The 18,185-nt window shown below is 51.6% G+C and overlaps 1 protein-coding gene across 2 annotated transcripts in view; it reads left to right on the top strand.

Annotated features, from left to right (window-relative positions):
* The window catches only part of SUSD4 (sushi domain containing 4), an 83,142-nt gene that overhangs the window by 44,175 nt on the left and 20,782 nt on the right, over nucleotides 1-18,185 (top strand). Inside the window, exons 2-5 of one of the 2 annotated variants that reach the window (XM_044916444.1) lie at nucleotides 746-958; nucleotides 6,034-6,207; nucleotides 9,669-9,857; nucleotides 14,466-14,471. In XM_044916444.1, coding sequence (XP_044772379.1) covers nucleotides 746-958; nucleotides 6,034-6,207; nucleotides 9,669-9,857; nucleotides 14,466-14,471 — 582 coding nt within the window. The remainder of the gene's footprint in view (nucleotides 1-745; nucleotides 959-6,033; nucleotides 6,208-9,668; nucleotides 9,858-14,465; nucleotides 14,472-18,185) is intronic. The other variant, XM_044916445.1, reaches the window with a different exon arrangement.

Consider the following 18,185-nt stretch of genomic DNA (forward strand, 5'->3'; position numbering starts at 1 on the left):
GGGGCGATGGAGGGTGACGAGGGATTCCGTGGGACTCCGTTCATTCCTCGCACGTGTGTGGAGGTGATGGAGGGCGAGGGCGGGTTCCATGGGACTCTGCTCATTCCTCACACATGTGTGGGGGCGATGGAGGGTGATGAGGGATTCTGTGGGACACAGAGATGAACAGGCTATTTTTCCCTGGACGGCTCCCAACTGAGCACCGGTGGCGGCTGTGCTCTTGTTGGGACACAGAGGGGGTGGCTGGGTGGGTTTGGAAGGTACCCAGAGCCTGGATGAGGCCTGGCAGGTGGGGCAGGGGTGAGGGGCAAGGAGGAGAAGGGTGTTTGCTGCTCAGGCCCGTCCTGTGGAACGCCAGCCCTGCATCACCTGCAGCCTCGGTTCTGTCCGTGGGATGTGGTCCGTCTGTCCTATAGGGCAGCTCAGAATCCGCCTCCTCCTCCCTGACCCTCCTGCCTCACCCCCTGCAGCATCTCACCCTGTTTGGTTCCCCGTGTGGCTTCCTTCTTCCCCTCCCTGTCCCAGAGCCTCCGTGAAGGGCTGACTTGGCCGTCAGACGGAGACGCTAACGGGTGCTGTTCCAAGCAAGAAGCCGGGTATGGTGCGCACCAGAATGCGTACGTTCTGGTCTGGCTGGAGTAGCTGGGTGCTCATGGTGTGTGACGGGGTCTGTCACGATGCAGGAAGGCCCCCGGCATCGGAAGGACCTATTCAGAGGCAGCTTCTCTTCTCTCTGTCAATGTAGGGTTGGATGACCTTCAGGTGTGCGCTGACCCAGGCGTCCCCGAGGACGGCTTCAGGACGCCTGGTGGAGGGGTTTTCCTTGAAAGCTCTGTCACCCAGTTTCACTGCCAAGACGGGTTCACGCTCAAGGGCCCTACAAAGAGACTGTGTGTGAGACATCTTAATGGAACCCTCGGCTGGATCCCCAGCGATAAGCCCTTCTGTGCACAAGAAGGTAAAGTGCCCGCCCCTGCCCGTGGCAGCCGCTCGCAGGGCGCGGGGACGAGCTGCAGGAGCCCGGAGCCAGGACGCCAGCCGCGCCGTCTGGGGCGATGCTGCATGCTGGTGGGAGAGCACTGAGGCTGCGGCCGGGGGCGAAGGGGGCTTGGCATTACAGGTCACTGTGTCTCTCCTCTACCGTGATTACAACCCAGGTCGTCCCATTTCTGTCAAGGCAGGAGAGCAGCTCAGGGCACATGCGGGCTGCTCGCTGCCGCGCCACCCACCAGCCATGTACTCACGGCCTCGGCACTCGAGAAAGCGCGGTAAAGGTCCAAACTGCGCGTGCTGATGCAGAGACGCGTGGTGCTCAGAAGATTGGCTCCGTTACCGTCGCGTTTGTCTCAGGCAGGATCCGTTTAGGGAGACAGAGTGGGGCCGTGACAGGCCGGCAGGTGGACGTGTGTTTGCCGCGGTGACGCCATGGTTTCTCGTCGCAGTGAGGTTTCGCTTACGTCTGGCAAGCATAGCTGCATCTGCTCTTTGTGGTTACGCTGTGTGGGTGCGTCTGAGTTGAGAACAGTGCTCAGAGGTTCACTGGGCGGTGGCAGGGGGCCAACCGTCTCCGCAGCCATGGAGCTGATGCAGGCGAGGCTCGGCCTTCACGGCAACAGCTCAGTCTCTGCACACTGCCGCATCTGAGGGTGAGGACAGAGCTTCTAACCCTGACGGTGACTGTTCTCGGACTTCGTGTAGCTCGTCTCTATGGAAGTCCTCAAAGCACTGACTTCAGTAGTCCCTGAGCACGGACGGTCGCTGCCCTGGGCTGAGAGCACGCCCTGTCTCTGCTTTCATTTTCAAGGTGTTTTTTTAAAGAGTCAAAGTTAGTACAAAGAATTAAGGTGAAGTAAGACAGAGAAAGACGAATACACGTGACAGGCAGAATCTCAATGAGGAAAGAAATGAACAAAAGAGAAACAGACCCGTGAAAGCGGAGATCGCCCCCGTGGGAGGGGCGGGTTGGGGCGCCCAGAGGGTTGCAGCTGTGAGGTGAGGCGTGGGAGGGAACGTGCCGGGGGTGGGTACCATCTGCGGTACTGTGACCACCGTGGGAGGGGACGGACGGGGACTCCCCAGCGGCCATGTCCAAAGGTTTGAAATATGGATCACCGTGGTTACACCCAACAGCAATAGGATGTGGTTTGTCAGTTATACCTCAGTTAACAACAGTCAGTGTCACGATTCACAAGAACGCGCGCTGTGGGGTTCACATAGACGTTGTGTATTAGGGAAGGGGGTTTTTCCGTGTTTTCGTTAGGAGTCTGTGTTGCATGGATACAGAACGCTTCTCTGTATTTACTGCGATAGATGTGTGGTTTTTCCTCTTTAACTTTGCAATCTGGCAGGTTACATTGAACAAGCTTTCCCTTGAAAATAAAAAAATTCTTAAAAAGGTTTTTGAAAGTCAATGAACATTTTCTGCTCACATGCAGCCCATGCAAAAGCTGTTGTTCCCATCAGGTTTCAGTAATTAAAAGTTTATTTGGCTTCAGAGATTGACTCCCCTGATAAGACTTTTGGCCCAAGACACTCCATGTTTAAAACCCAGACAAGCTCAAGAACATCTCAGGAAATAGAGAACAAGTAGGCTTCATGAATATTGCCCAGAGATGAAGGCCTTCTGTTGTTTTATCACCCCAGAAACCAGAAAGCTTCTTGAAAGCATGACCTCTTTCCAGCCCTGTCCATAACTACCTAATATGGTATGCCCCAGTCTACAAGGCCTTTGTCTGCCCTTGCTCACTGGATCTCAGACTCATGGGCCCATCTGCGTGTTTTTACGGACACTTGCGTTTTCCTGGCCTTTGCACCTGCTGTCCCTCTGCCCAAAGCCTCCTTCTCCCAGATCCACACAATGAGGCCTCCTTGCTCTGCGGCTCTGCTTCTTCAGTGTCCTTTCCTCAGGGTGCCTGTCCTGTCCACCCGATTCCAGGGGCCCCTGGTCGGTCTCTGTGACCTTGGCACCTGTTCGTCAGAGCAGTGATCATGGCGTGTTAGTCTCTAGCTCACGTATCTGCTAACTTGTTCGTGGTCCTTCTCCACGCGGGTGCAGCAAGAGCACGATTCCTGACTATGCCCAGCACCTGGGACGCATTGCAGGTAGGCTGGGTGCTCAGCGATTCACCGATGGATGGGTGGATGGACGGACTGACGGATGGATGGGCGGACGGATGGAGGCATGAATGAAACTGATGGATGAATGAATACCGAGCATTATAAATGCTGGTGTAACCAAAATCCAGCAGCCTTCCAGCGCCTTTCCCACGTGGATATGAATGCTGCATGTCCAGTGTGTACTATGTATGCACGTTCCTGGAAGCACTTTTTAGGGAGAATGGGTGTCAGAAGTTGGCACTCGAAGGAATCAGATTCATGTTCACATATAACTGACATTTAAAAAGGACAGTAAATCACATGTGTGTTTGTATTCTTAAAACTTTGCCTTTTCTACTCCTTAGGATCCTGCTCTGTGCTAACTGATGTGATCAATTAATTTGTCCTTAGGTATAAATGTGTAATACTGCCTGAATATCCCCTCTTTCATTTATTTATATTAAATCCTCTGTTACACAAGCAGGAGTTGGACGCAGCGATGGGGTGGGTTGGGGAGAAAGGATTTCTAGAAGGGGAGGCTTTGCGATCCCTCAGTTACATCCCCAAAGCCCGTTTGCGCCCGCCTACGTAGGGTTTGATCGCTGGTCCCGCTCCCGGCACAGTCAGATACCAACAGACCTTTATTCATCGTCCTTGGTAACGGTGTTTTTGCAGCGGTTTTTAAACATTCTTTCTGCCAGTGGGATGCACTTGTGTTATAGGAAATTTGTGTTATTTCTGTTTGAAACTTCAGAACCGATGAAGATTATGTATTCATTTTCGGGCACTAAAGATCCTGGCTTCTCTGTCTGCATAGACATGAGGTGTATAGTCACATCCGGCTACAGACGGCTGGCTGGGCCAGGCTGTCTTCCGATCCGCCCTCCTTCGGTGGGGGGTCAGGCGCCAGACACCGTGGGTAGAATCTTAGCGCGGCTCCGGGGGGTGGCTCCCGCTCCCCGCTCAGCGTGTGTCCCTGTCCCGCAGGGGCCGGTCCCCGTGGTGACTCTGCCGTGAGCAGAGCTTGGGAGGCTGTAGTGCCCTGGGACCTTGCGCCACGTACCCTGCGGTGGCCCCCAGCTCCTGCCTGTGGAGACAGGCGTCTGGTCAGGAGTTCAGGGCGCTCCGCGTGACCGACCGCAACCCGCAGGCCCTGGCATCACTCCTGTCCACTGACTTTACTCCCTGATGCTGGCTGCCTCCTGAGGACCTGGGTCAGTTCCTGGACAAGTCTGAAGTCAGTCAGGGAATGGTGGCGTAGTCTTCGCTGCGAATAATTCCTGCGTAGCAATACTGAAAAAGGTAATTCACATTTCCCATTCAGAAGGTAGCAATGCCGAGCAGAGTTGTCGCTCACCTCGTGACCCTGGTCAGGATCATTCTGGCATCAATTTGGGGGGAATTTGTCTATTCTGGTAGAAAAATTATGGGTTAAACATGAGCGGTTGGAAACCCCTTTCCACAGCCTGAAGCTCAAAAACGAGGGTCAAACCAGAACCAGAAGAGTTTTCCAGCAGGGATGCTTCCTGCTGAAATCCACAGGCAGAGGAACGGACTGGGGGAGTCCCGGGGCTCGGGGGCCCCACTTCCTCAGCATTTCCTCTTTGCCAGCCATGTGCGGAGTCCGGGAGTGTGGAGGGCACGTGGGAGAACGCAGGCGGTGCTGTCCCTCTTGAGCTGACGCGGAGACACAGGCAGACGCTGCACCCAAGCCTTGACTTCGAAAGACCCTGGGAGGCAGTAGATGGCCGCATCCCTGTGCTCTCCCTTCGGCACCGGGCTGCCCCATCGCTGACATTCTGTTTTCTAGAGTCTGTTGTCAAATTCCCCAACCCCATATCGAAGCCCCCGGCGTGCTTTTTAAAGCCACCTGTGTTCCCGGCCACGGGCTGGCCCTGTGTCTTCCCTCCGAGGCTTTAGGACTCCCAGGCTCAGGCTTCAGAGCCGACAGTTCAAGCTTAGGGGAACCCCAAGGTCAAGGCTCCAATTGAGACCATTTCAACCATATGGTGGATTCAGAAGGCTTTTGGGGTGGCTGAGAAACCCACAGTCTTTTAGAGCATTGAGAAATTTCTGGAGAAAGTTTCTGTGATTGTCAAAATGCTGTTCTTGGATCTTGCCTTATTTTTAAAAATTGAGAAGCTTGGAGCACAACCCATCTGTGAGGCAGGGCCCATCAGACTCCAGCAGTGGAAATATGTAGCTTCCGCTTCCACATGAAGTCAGACTTGGGACCGAGGTGTGCCGTGAGAGGTGGGAGGAGGGAGCAGGGCCCAGGCTGGTGGCACAGGGTGGGGGGATGCTCAGTAAACTGGGAGGAGACTGCGTTAGAGGAGGAGGACTATAATTTATCCACTTGGTTTTCTCTCTTAATCACCTGCTGTCTGGACTCCTTGTTCCTCCGCCCCCGACGCCGGGCCAGCCGCCTCCCCTCCCAAGTCTGCATCCTGCCCCGACACTGCTCGCTGGGGGCCTGTGTGGTGTTGGCGGCCGCACGTGCTGCTGTATGATTACCTGTGCGGAGCGGATCAGGTCGGAGGGAAGTGCTAGCAGATGCGGCCCCCGCTGTTCAGCAAGGCCTTTCTATCTCGTGCCCCAAGGCAGATGTGGTGGGCCGGGTGGGTGGGGACATTGTGAGCCCCCAACTCTTGTCCTTCTTCACTTATTTCCAAAATCGCCCGAGGCTCAACAGCATGGTGTGAAGGGTCGCAGGCAGGAGGTAAAGTTCCTTTCGTGGCTGGATCCGGTACCTCCTCCTCTGTCCCCGTGAAGCGGGTTCTGCCGCTGGCCCTTGGGATCCGAGCCTAGCAGTGAGTGAGGACCGCTTACCACAGGGTAGCCTGAGGCCAGGTCTGAAAATAAGAGCTTTCTTGTCACACTGTGAAGCACAACCAGCTTAAATTTAAAAAATAACATGTCCTTTTTACACAATTGCAGATTGCCGTATCCCTCAAATCGACGATGCTGAGATTCATAACAAGACGTACAGGCACGGAGACAAGCTGATCGTCACCTGTCACGAAGGATTCAAGATCCGCTACCCGGACCTGTACAACATGGTGTCGCTGTGTGGTGGTGACGGCACGTGGGACAACCTGCCTCTCTGTCAAGGTGGGGGCGCGGCCGTGAGCACGTGCGTGTCTGTCCAGCGGGACGTGGAGGGAAGCAGGGCCCATCGGCTCTGGTCTCAGAGTCCCCACTCCCTCCCTGCCGTCCCCGCCAGCCCCACATGCCCACTGTGAGAGCGTAGACCGGAATCCCTTATTCTTGAGCAATGCTGGATTCTCCTCCACGCTGAGAAACCAAAAGTCGTTTAAGAAACAGGCGTTTGTAACCGGGCTGTGAGCACGATGATGAACTGTTGTATATTTAATGGAAATAGCAGAGCATTTATGCTTATTTTAGTGGTAGTGAGGATATATTTAAGGCCAATCTTACAGAGGCTATTTTTTCTTAATAATGTCATCCCTTTTTATAATGCACGAAGAGCAGAAAAATAATCAAATTCAGATTTTATCCAAACATATGAATCCTCTTGCATTTTTAAGATTTGCCTGGGCCAACATGGAGGGCCCTGTTTGTGAAAATAAGTCCTAGTGTGCACATTAGTTCCGATTTTATTTTTTGACCTGTGACTTGGAAGCCAATGCATAATTCGTGCTTCAGGGGAGGAGGTCTGTTTGCACCAGAGCACAGGCAAGTTCCAGTCGAGACAAATGTTAACACTGGGCTTGAAGTCACGGCTGGCGGGCTCTGATATTGCTCTGTGTGCCCCGTGGTTGGAAATAAATGATTTCCTTCTGTGAGGGCTGAAGAGTCATGGCCCCTTGCAAGAACAAAGGCTCGGGGATTGAGAGGACCGAGGGCGCCCAGACCGGCCCCTCCCCCATTCACTTCTCTGCAGAAACCCCCGTGTTGTGTGGCCTGCCACACATGCTATTTCCAGGGACACACGTGATTCAGGGGCACTTCCAGGGGTGCTCTGCAGAGTTGGCACGCAACCTGAGGTCGGGCTGAATGTTCAGTGAACCTTACGGACCACTGATTTGCTCCTGTCCTGGGGCCAAGGACGCTCCCCCCGACACCAGCCACCTCTGCCTCATGATTCCCGCTTACCCCCGCTCTCCCACCCTTTCTAGAGGTTTCTTCCTTGTAGGTCTCGTAAATACTGTGTGCCTCTTTACGAGCTCTTTTGGTCCCAATTATTTCTTTTTTTTCTTTTTTTTTTTTTTTTTAAGATTTTATTCATCCATTCATGAGAGACAGAGAGAGAGAGGCAGAGGGAGAAGCAGGCTCCCAAGGAGCAGGGAGCCCGATGCGGGACTCGATCCCAGGACGCTGGGATCATGACCTGAGCCGAAGGCAGACGCTTAACCATCTGAGCCACCCAGGCGCCCCCGTCCCAATTATTTCTTAAGAAATGTCTGATGGCGGTGTCCTCATCAGGGGCTCAGGTGCGGCCTTCTCCTTGTTCACCTGGCCCCTCGGACCTCCTTGGGACCCTCTGTCCCCTCATCAGGCCTCTCCACACAGAGGCAGGTGGAGGCCTGGCTGCCAAGCGGCCTGCCCGCCTGGCACAGCAGGGGCGTGAGGGATCTGGTGGCCTTAGACACCAGACACCTTGGAGCCCCAGGGGGGACATAATTGGCCCTCAGACTGACGTCTCGTCCTGTGGCTTTTATTCACACCTGCAGATGGAGGGGTGAGAGCCTGAGGAGCCGGCTCGCTGTTGCCTGGAAGTGCAAATAGAAATTGCATCAAACTATCGAGTCAAAGCCCGATTTCTGCTGCTGTGTTTAGGACGGCGGTCTCCAACCGAGGAGCGTGTCTTTCTTTCCCTGATGTACTACTGGAGTTATAACCCCATCTGACTCCTTTGGGGGCAGGCGAGCGGGCGGGGGGCTGTTCCTAGGCCACATTTTCCATGGGAATTTTGTGTTCTGGAGAGCAGCGTCCGGATGCCTATTGTTCACTGTGGGCCCGTTCGTTTTAATTTAGGGGACACCAGCTCGTCCGTGTGGGCGGCCGGGAGCGACACTCCTTCCTGGGAGGAGGCACGGGCACCGTCCCTTGTGCCAACTCGTTTGAACGGCTCTGAGGGGCTTGATACGTTCACTTGTTCATGTTAATATGCTTATCTTGTTTTTCTCAGTCCTAGATTCTGTTTATTCCTGATTCCCAACCTCCCCTGCTCCCCAGCATTTCACTTTCGCTGCGAACGCTGTCCGTGCTCAGCTCAGACATAAACTCTTTTCAGGCCGTGGAGAAAGGATGTGGCCACGTGTCTCGATGTGGTCTGGGTGGTGGTGGGTGGTGGGTCGAGGATCTCTGTGGCACCGGGACATGGTCAGCCCCAGAGGGAGCGTCTCCCTAAATTCTGCATGCCAGGGCCTCCCTGGCCTCACCCTGGTCTCGTCCCAAAACGCAGACACTGCGTACCATGTCGCTGACCAGAGCAGTCCACGGAGCATGAAGCCCTTCAATGCTTCTAACATTGAAGCGAGTCAACTCGGGAGCAGAGCTCAGGCATCTGTTGCCGTGGGTGTCATGTGATTTGTACTTGGCGACTGGAAGGGAAAGTCGGGATTTCCATTATACACTATTTATTTCACACACAATTAGTTCTCCCCGGGCAGAGCCCCAGCTCTGCAGGGTCATTATTCCATCCAGTGAGACCGCTGAAGCCAATAGGAAATCCCACGATCGCCATGGGGTCCTCACAAAATGGGATTCTGCGCCGCCAGGGATGTTCCATGGGCTGCATGGGCTTTGAGATGGAAAGACAGCTTCTTCCGTTTTGCAGAAGCAGGAGTGTGGGGACGCGGACGGCATGGAGAATTCTGGGTGTGCTGTGGGGGCTCTTGGCGCCTGGCCCCACACCTGCCGTGGGCGTCCTCGGGCTCCATGCAGATCTGTCCGGGGAGCCCCACGGGAGGGCCCAGTGGGGTGTGTTCTGAGACGCCCTTTCCCTGGGTCGTCCTCAAGGTTGAGAGCCACATAAACTGCACATAAAACACAAATCGATCTTGACGTTGAATTGTGTGGGGTCGGCAGGTGCCTGCCCCACAGTCCACACAGCGGAAGGGGGTTTCCGCCAACCACTTTCTCGAGACCCACCCAGGCTCCCCACCATTGAAACAGTTGGGGTATATGATTCCTGCACAGCAGCTCAGTGGTTCTCACCCCAACAGCACGTTAGGATCACCTGGGATCTTTAATAAAGACAGGGTGCCCAGCCTGTGCACAGACCCAGGGCTTGCAGCCGGGATGGCGTTTGTTCAAAGTTCCTTGGGTGATTGTGAGGTGCACTTGGGGCTCCCCGATTTCAGCTGTGCCCTCCATCACTGCCTCCCTGCTTCTGGGCCTCTCCATGTGGTTTGTAAGCGTGACACTAAATGTCCGCGTCATGAATAGAACAGGAAAGTGGGTACGGGCGTCTGGCCGAGGCGCAAGCCTCGGAGGCCATGTCACGTTTGCAGCAGGTGGACCCACAGGGGGCCAGAGATTCGCAGGTCTCGTCAGTGCACAGTGGGGACCGAGTGTGACCGTCCTTCCTCTTTCCCCTGTCACAGGCTGCCTGAGACCTCTCACCTCTTCCAACGGCTATGCGAACATCTCCGAGTTGCAGACCTCCTTCCCCGTGGGGACGGTCATCTCCTACCACTGCTTCCCTGGATACAAGCTGGAGGGGGCCGAGCACCTCGAGTGCTTACACAGCCTCATCTGGTCGACCAGCCCACCCCGGTGCCTTGCTCTGGAAGGTAACGCGTTTGCTCTTTGGGAGGTTGAATCACTGTTACAGTGGATGTCTCAGTGGGAGGTGATGAGCTGAGAATTATGGTCAGCGTAGCTCTTATTCCCTGAGTGCACACGACCCTGAACAGAGGCAGCAAGGCTGGTCATCCGCCGAGAGGCAGGACTTACAGCCAGTCGTAAAACGGGCTTCCCCTGCCCTACGCTTAAAGGGGATAAGAGAGAGGAGCTTCAAGCATTTGAGGTTAAACCGCAAAATATTGCCAGGTTAAGTGAAATGTCCTCAAAAATTAATTTTCTCTGCACGAAATGAAAACAGATTGTATCATGGCGTCATTCATCTCCCCCTTGCTTTATTGTTCTGTCTACACTTCTCCCTGTTCCATGCGTTTTATGGCTTAGCTGTAGCCATTTGGCTGCCGGCACACACTTGGAAGCCTGAAGCCGAGGGCTCCTTCCTCACCGTTCTCCTTGAATGTGTGTCATTGCCCTGAACAGCGCTCCCAGTAGTGAGGGGACAGGGCGTCTAGGGACAGGGGCAGGCCCAGGACTGGGGGGTCTCCCACTGCAAAGGTTGGCATGCTGGTCAGCCCTCGCTTTCATGCAGGTCTTGAAATTATGACAGAAGAACACACACCAATGTGTGTGTTGGCTTCTGAGCACGGTGGGCAGGAGGGGTCTGTGAGGGTGAAGAGGAAAATGAAAGCAGGCTCCAGGCAGGAGCCCCCGGAGCCTGTGAGCAGCCTTTCCCGGAAACAAGACACGATCGCATGGCGTTCTTTCAAGCGTTTGCGTGCAGCAGGGAAGATGCCAGACCACGGGGTGCGTGGGGTGCTGACAGCCAGAGGGGGCCGGGGAGCCTCCTAGAGCAGCACCAGTGGGAGAGTGGGCGAGGGGCCCTGGGCCAGGACAGGAGTGCCCTAGTGAGCCCAGCCCCCACCCATCCCAGGTCCCCGGGGCCGAGCCTCCAGTGCACGCGGCAGGTAAGACATGGGATGCCCCGTGAAAGCCGAATTTCAGATAAACAACAAATAATTTCTTAATATGAATGTGCTCTAAATATTGCATGGCACTTAATTCATGGTAAATCTGCGATTCAAACGTAACTGAGCGTCCAGTACTTTCACCTGTTAAGTCTGGGGACCCTCACCTGCAGGGATGGGGCGTCCCCTGTGTCCAGACGCGCAGCCAGGTGGAGGTGAGCCTGGGCCATGAGGAAAGGGGCTGTCTGCCTGCTCAGAAAGCCAGAGCTAGATTGGGTGGAAGGTGTCATGGTTACGATTCTGTTGGTCTGAAATGCCTGTTTTAAGAGCTTGTCAAGTTTGGTTTAAATGTTTTTCACGCGGTCACCCTCTGATAAGTTTCATTTTGAAACTTTGAGAGCTGTTTTTGTGGAGCCTGGAGAATACGATGTGAGCAAAATAAAACAGGCCCGAGCATCAGGGGCAGCGAGCTAAGGTTGGAACGGGGGAGCTGTGACGTGGCCCTGTCCTCCACCAGCGAGGGCCGTGGCTGAGGGTGACCGCTGCCATGAAGGCCACGACGGCCTTTTCCCTCAGGTTTTGGTGTGCGTGTGTGCCTGTGTGTGCGTGTGAGCGTGTGTCTGTGTGTGTGTGAGCGCATGTGTGCGCGTGCATGTGTGTGTGCACGCTGTGTTTGAATAATCTTCACATCTCCATTCTCCCTGTCAAGTATCTGATGGGATCACTCGTGGGACCTTGAACTGCTAACTGGCTAAAGACACCAAAGCCAGATTCTGACCCGAGAGGCACAGCGTGGACCAAGGGATTTTTTTCGTCTCAATACCTGATAGAAACTGGGCTAAGTTGAACGATGGGTCAGAGTAACAGGTTAGGGTTCACAGAAGGCTATCCAGAGGTGCCGGGAGTTGGTGTTTCTTCAGCCTGACTTGAATCGTATACAGTCTTTGAAAAGCGGGGTCGTATCTGTGAAACGCTGTCACGGGGCGTCCATCGTTGGTGATCCGTCCCTGGGGACTCTGCCCCTTGCATCTGTCACCCATTTCCCCCCTCAGTTTCCCATCTTAGCACACAATCTGATTTTTCTCGATGTCCCAGTGAAAATCATTGCATGGTGCTGGAAAGCATGATGCTCTCAGGGGCTTTTAAATGTGGGGGTGATCTGACACCCGAGCACCCGGGTCTGGTCAGCTGTGCTGTGGAAGCACTTCATGCCTTCCCTCCCGGGCTCACTGGGACCCACCAGTGCATCGGCTGTGGCCCCCCCACCCCCAGCCTTCTCCACACCCACCAACAGCCAGGAGATGGGGTCACCAAGAGGCTCAGGAGGCAGTGTGCCACATTGAGCAAGAGTGTGGACCGATGCCAGACTGGCCGGGGTCACACTGTGGGTCCCCACATGACGGCTTTGCCGTGGGGTGTGTCACTTAGCTTCTGTCAGCCCTGTTCCCTCGCCTGTCAAATGGGGCAGATGGTCATGCGTGCCTCCTGACACCGTGAGGATCCAGCGTGACAACAAATGTAACACATTTAGTGAAGCGCGTGGTACATGCTGGGTGGTCGGTCCATCAAGGGCCACCATTAATATTGCTCCCAGAATTCTGCAGAGTCACATTATGTGAGAATCTGGGCGTGGCCGTGTGAACCCAGTACCCACCCTTCTGTGCACACTCACGACTGTCCTGCATGTTCTAGTGTTCGTGTGGAAGATGAATCCCACACAATGGGAGGAAGCACTGAACAACACTAGTAACTGCCGTTAATTCTGAGTGCTTACCGTGTGTCCAAATGTTTGATGAGGTAAGTCACTGTGAGGCAGGTGCTGTTTTTGACCCACTTCACGGATGGGCAAACCGAGGCTTGTAAAGTTCCAGAAACTCAGCAATTCCCACAGCCAGAGAGTGGGCGCGCTGGGACTCAGACGCGGGTCTTTGTCACGTCAGAGCTTGTGTGCTTAATCATCAAGGTACATCACCTAACTACCTTGTTCTGATTGCTTTGCAGTCCAGCAGGGATGCAACGTGATGTTTTTATAGCCATTTCTTAGAGAGTCAAACAGTTTTGGAAGAATTAACCGTAGGAAGGGGTTCATCTTTCTAGACTGGTTGTTGTCGCTGTACAGCTCCCAGCTGCAGGGGACGTGCGGCAGACGGAGGCCGCTCACTGCTGCCCCCCGGCACCCCGTCTCCCCATTACAGTGCAGAGCCTGGCTGGGGTTGTGTCTCCTCTCAGGCCAGGACGGACATCTCAAGGGTGACATGACGTGTCCAGACCCCCCGTCTCTGGGGCCGTGGTGCCTCCTGTCCTCAGTGGGCTGCGGGGTGTCTTCTGAGGTTAGGCCTCTCTGGCACCAGCGTCGGGTGGCGGCTGCCCCCCTCATGGGACAGCAAGCCCAGAGTGGACGCCTCGCTTTGTGAAGGAGTTCATACTTTGGAAGGAAAAGCTCTGTCACCTTCCCCAGAGGTCCAGGTTGTGTGTTCCGATGTCTGTGCACTTCTAAGAGCAGAGGCTCCTGGAGCCTGTGTTCCCTGCAGCTGAGCTGGGGGAGGGGATAAAGCGCCAGAAATCACCAAGTCTTGCATCAGATTGTTGCTCCATCCTTTAAAAATAGATGTGTGTGTATAAATACACCTGGAAGGGGCTCCACAGGCCCCTGTGTGCCAGCCTGGCTCACTGTGGGCCTCTGATTTTCATCCCCGCGCATTGTCCATTCTCCCTTCATCCCGAGGCATTCATCCCTGTCTGCTACACACACACACACACACACACACACACACACACAGAATCCCAAGACATTTTTAGAAAAACAAACCCCAGACCTTTAACAGTGAATGTGGGCATTTTCTTATTTACAAGTGCTAGGACTCAGTTGTCGGTGGTGTTTATTGAACACCTGCTACGCACAGAGCAGCACCAGATTAGGCGCTGGGGAATGACAAAGAAAGTACCAGAAGTAATTTGTTACTCCGAAGAGTTTATACTCAAATGGGAAGAACCAGACGACAAGTCCCGTTATCCAGAGTCCGGCATCATGACAGACAGCACCTGCATCGGCATGCAGCTACCTTTACCAAGGGGTACGTAAGTGTTTATGCATTTGGGAGGGCTGGAAGGACAGTTCCCGTAGGTGATACCACAATTGTAAAATGAAAATTTCTACCCAGGGATTTGCAGGGTTTTTTTTCTTTCTCCCAGAGACCAAACAGAAACAAGTTTTCTGTCTCCACTTGAGCTTTGGGAGAAGAGGAGCCTGAGTATCTCACTCACATGGAGGGCTGTGCATTTTGAAGCTCTGTAGGGCTCATCAATCTAGGCGATGTGTCTCAGTGTGTGTGAGGGTGCCAGCGCAGTGATTTGAAGGGTAGGAACGTGAAAGGATGTCGAGGGGCATACAAATAAGTCAGTGAACCACCTGTGCAACAGTACTTACAGGGGAGACTGCATGCACCCTGGGGCTGTCTAGGAGGAGGTGCTAACTGCCCAGAATCCCCTAGGTACCATGTTTTGGGGCTATAAGGGATGCTGCATATAGTGACTGCAAAAAGGCTCTTTCTCTGCATGGGGAAAAACCATCCAAAAGCCTTAAGTATCCAGAATATTCTTCTCACATTCAGGTTTTGAATGGCCTGGAAGTAGCTCAGGGTGGTGGGGATCTGCTGACAGGCATTCCTGGGAGCAGGTTAACAGCAGAGGTCACATGACTACATCTTTCAGGCAGGTAGCTAGCACTGGGAAGACAGATTGGTTGAAGCTCAAACTTGGAACTTGGAATCTTGATTGTGACCCCGCCCCCCCTGCCACGTAAAGATGCTTTGGTTTGCCCACTGTTAAGTTAGAGGGCTAGATCCTTTAAGCAGAAGTCCTTCTTTCAGTAGATATCTATGGAAAAAGATGGAATCAAATCTGGAAAGGACCAAGTTTTGCTGTGTCATCCAGGGGACACCCCCACATCTCCTGGTCTACACACCAGCAAGGATTACGATTGTGGCCCCATAGGAAGGTATATATTTGCAGACTTTAAAAGCTGCTGCCTGAGGGTCTGGCTTCCAGTCAGTGTAAAACAAGGTACTAAGTGAGATTTCTACTGACGGGTCTTGGCACACCTTCAACAGGGGGACGTATCAAGAATAGATCAGGCAGTTTAAACAATCACAGAGGTTCAAGAGACAGCCAAGAGCTAGGGCAGGATGAATGAGAAGTTTCATTACCTCCAAACATCACTCCTTCAAGAGTGAGAGAGGTAGCTGTTCAGCCTAACACATAGAAACAAATACAGAGAGTCAAGCAAAATGAGGACACAGAGAAATGTGTTTCAGATGAAAAAGCAAGACAAGACCTCAGAAAAAGACCTTAGTGATACAGGGATAAGTAATTTGTCTGACACAGAATTCAAAGTAATGGTCATAAGGATACTCACTGAACTCAGGAGAAGAGTGGATGAACACAGTGAGAACTTTAACAAAGACACAGAAAATAAGAAAGTACCAAACAGAAGTCACAGAGCTCAAGAATACAAGAGCTGAACTGAGAAATACACTAGAGGGGCTCAACAACTGGATGAAACAGAACAGATCAGTGGGCTGGAAGCAATGAAACTCACCCAGACAGCGCAGCAGAAAGAAAAAAGAGGTTTTACAAATGAAGATAACATACGGGAACTCTGGGGTATCAGGTGGAATAACATTCACATTATAGGGGCCCCAGAAGGAGAAGGGGGGGGGCAGAAAAATTATTTGCAGAACTAAAGGCCAAAAATTTCCTTAATCTGGGAAGGAAACAGACATCCACAGTCCAGGAAACCCAGGGAGTGCCAAATTAGATGAATCGAAAGAGATCCACACCAAGACACATTATAATTAAAATGTCAAAAGTTAGAGAATCTTAAAAGCAGCAAGAGAGAAACAGCTTATTACATGCAAGGTAAACCCATAAGGCTATCAGCAGATTTCTCAGCAGAAACTTTGCAAGGCAGAAGGGAGCAGCAGAACATATTCAAAGTGCTGAAGGGAGAAAACTTCTAACCAAGAAAACTCTACCTTGTAAGGTTATCATTCAGAATCAAAGGAGAGATAAACAGTTTTCTAGACAACCAAAAGCTAAAGGAATTCATCATTACTAAATTGGCCTTTCAAGAAATGTAACAGGACACGGTTAAGCTGAAAAGAACTGGCACTAATTGGGCGCCTGGGTGGCTCAGTTGGTTAAGCGACTGCCTTCGGCTCAGGTCATGATCCTGGAGTCCCGGGATCGAGTCCCACATCGGGCTCCTTGCTCGGCAGGGAGTCTGCTTCTCCCTCTGACCCTCCCCGCCTCATGCTCTCTCTCTCTCATTCTCTCTCCCTCTCAAATAAATAAATAAAATCTTAAAAAAAAAAAAGAACTGGCACTAATTAATAAAAAAAATATGAAAGTAAAAATCTCACTCAAAAAGGGTAAATATAGAGTAAATGAGTAGTGGCTTAGTCACTTGTAAAGCTACTTTGAAAGTTAAAAGACAAAAGTAGCAAAATTAACTAACTAAATTAATTAGTTAAGGAATACATAAAATAAAAAGATGTAAAAGGTGACAAAGAACATGAAAAGGTAGTGTTCTGGAATGTGTTCAAATTTAAGTTGCTATGAACTTAAAATAGACTGTTATAAATACAGGACGATGTATGTGAACCTCATGGTAACCACAAAGCAAAAACGTTTAGTAAATACACAAAAGAAAATGAGAATGGATCTAAACATAACGCTAGAGAAAGTTCTCAAACCACAAGGGAAGAGAGAAAGAGAAGAAAGGAACAGAGAGAAACTACAACAACAGCCAAAAAACAACAAAATGGCAGTAAGTACACACCTATTGGTAATTACTTTAAATGTAAATGGACTAAATTCTCCAACCAAAAGCCATGGCGTGGCTGAATGGATTAAAGAAGGAGACTTGTGTCTATGCTGCCCACAGAAGACTCACTTCAGAAGTCAGGACACAGACTGAGAAGGAAGGGGCAGAAGACATTCTGTGCACATGGAGGTGAGCAAGAAAGCTTCTTGACACTTCTGTCAGAGACTTTGAGACAAAGACTGTAACAAAGGACAGTGAAGGGTCCCTTATTCCTGTACTACACAGTGATAAAGGTGCCAGTCCAGCAAGAAGATGTAACATTTGTAACTATATTTGTACCTAACACAGGAGCACCTAAATATGTAAAGCAAATACTAACAGACCCAAGGGGAGAAGTTGACTCGATGGATACAATAATAACAGGGGACTCTACCTACATCAGTGGGTAGATAATAAGGAAAGGACAGAAAGTCAATAAGGAAACATTGGCCTCAAACAACCCATTATACCAGATGGACTTCACAGTTATGTAAAATATTCCATCCAAAAGTAGTAGGATACACATTCTTCTCAAGTACACATGGTGCACTGCCAGGGACAGATCACATGTTGGGCCACAGAGCCAGTCTCAGTGAACACAAGAAAACTGAAACCATATCAAGCATCTTTTCTGACCAGAATGGTAGGAGACTAGAAATCAATGACAAGAAGAAATCTGGAAAAAGTACAAATATGTGGAGTAAACAACATATTACTGAACAAACACTGGGCCACAGGAGAAATAAAAACATATGGAGAGACAAAAGAAAACAGAAATGAGCCACAGTGAAATCCACAGGATGGGGCAAGAGTGGTTGTAAGCGGGAAGTTCATGACAATACAGGCCTACCTAAAGAAGCAAGGGGAGTCTCAAACAGTTTAGCCTAACAGCGTAAAGAACTAGAAAAAGAAGAATAAATGTCCAGTGTTAGTAGAAGGAAGGAAATAACAGAGATCAGAGAGGACGGGGCGCCTGGGTGGCTCAGTCGTTAAGTGTCTACCTTCAGCTCAGGTCATGATCCCGGGGTCCTGGGATCCAGCCCCACATCGGGCTCCCTGCTCAGTATGGGGAGTCTGCTTCTCCCTCTGCCGCCCCCCCCCCCGCTTGTGCTCTCTCGTGCACTCACTCTCTCTCTCAAATAAATAAATCTTAAAAAAAAAATCAGAGAGGAAATAAATGATAGACTAAAAGGACAACAGAAAGATCAACGAAACCAAGAGGGGGTTCTGTGATAAAATAAACAAAGCTGACAAACATTTAGCTTGACTCCCCAGGAGGAAAAAGAGAAGGGGCTCAAATAAATAAAATCAGATATGAAAGAAAAGTTATAACTGATACTACAGAAATACAAAGGATCCTAAGAGACACTATGAACAATTAGACGTAAGCAAATTAGACAACCTAGGAGAAATGAATAAATTCCTGGAATCTTAGAATCTTCCCAGACTGAATCATGAAGAAATAGAATATCTGAATAGGCTGATGACTA

Source organism: Neomonachus schauinslandi, chromosome 6, assembly GCF_002201575.2.
Source record: "Neomonachus schauinslandi chromosome 6, ASM220157v2, whole genome shotgun sequence".
In the NCBI taxonomy this organism is placed as follows: domain Eukaryota; kingdom Metazoa; phylum Chordata; class Mammalia; order Carnivora; family Phocidae; genus Neomonachus; species Neomonachus schauinslandi.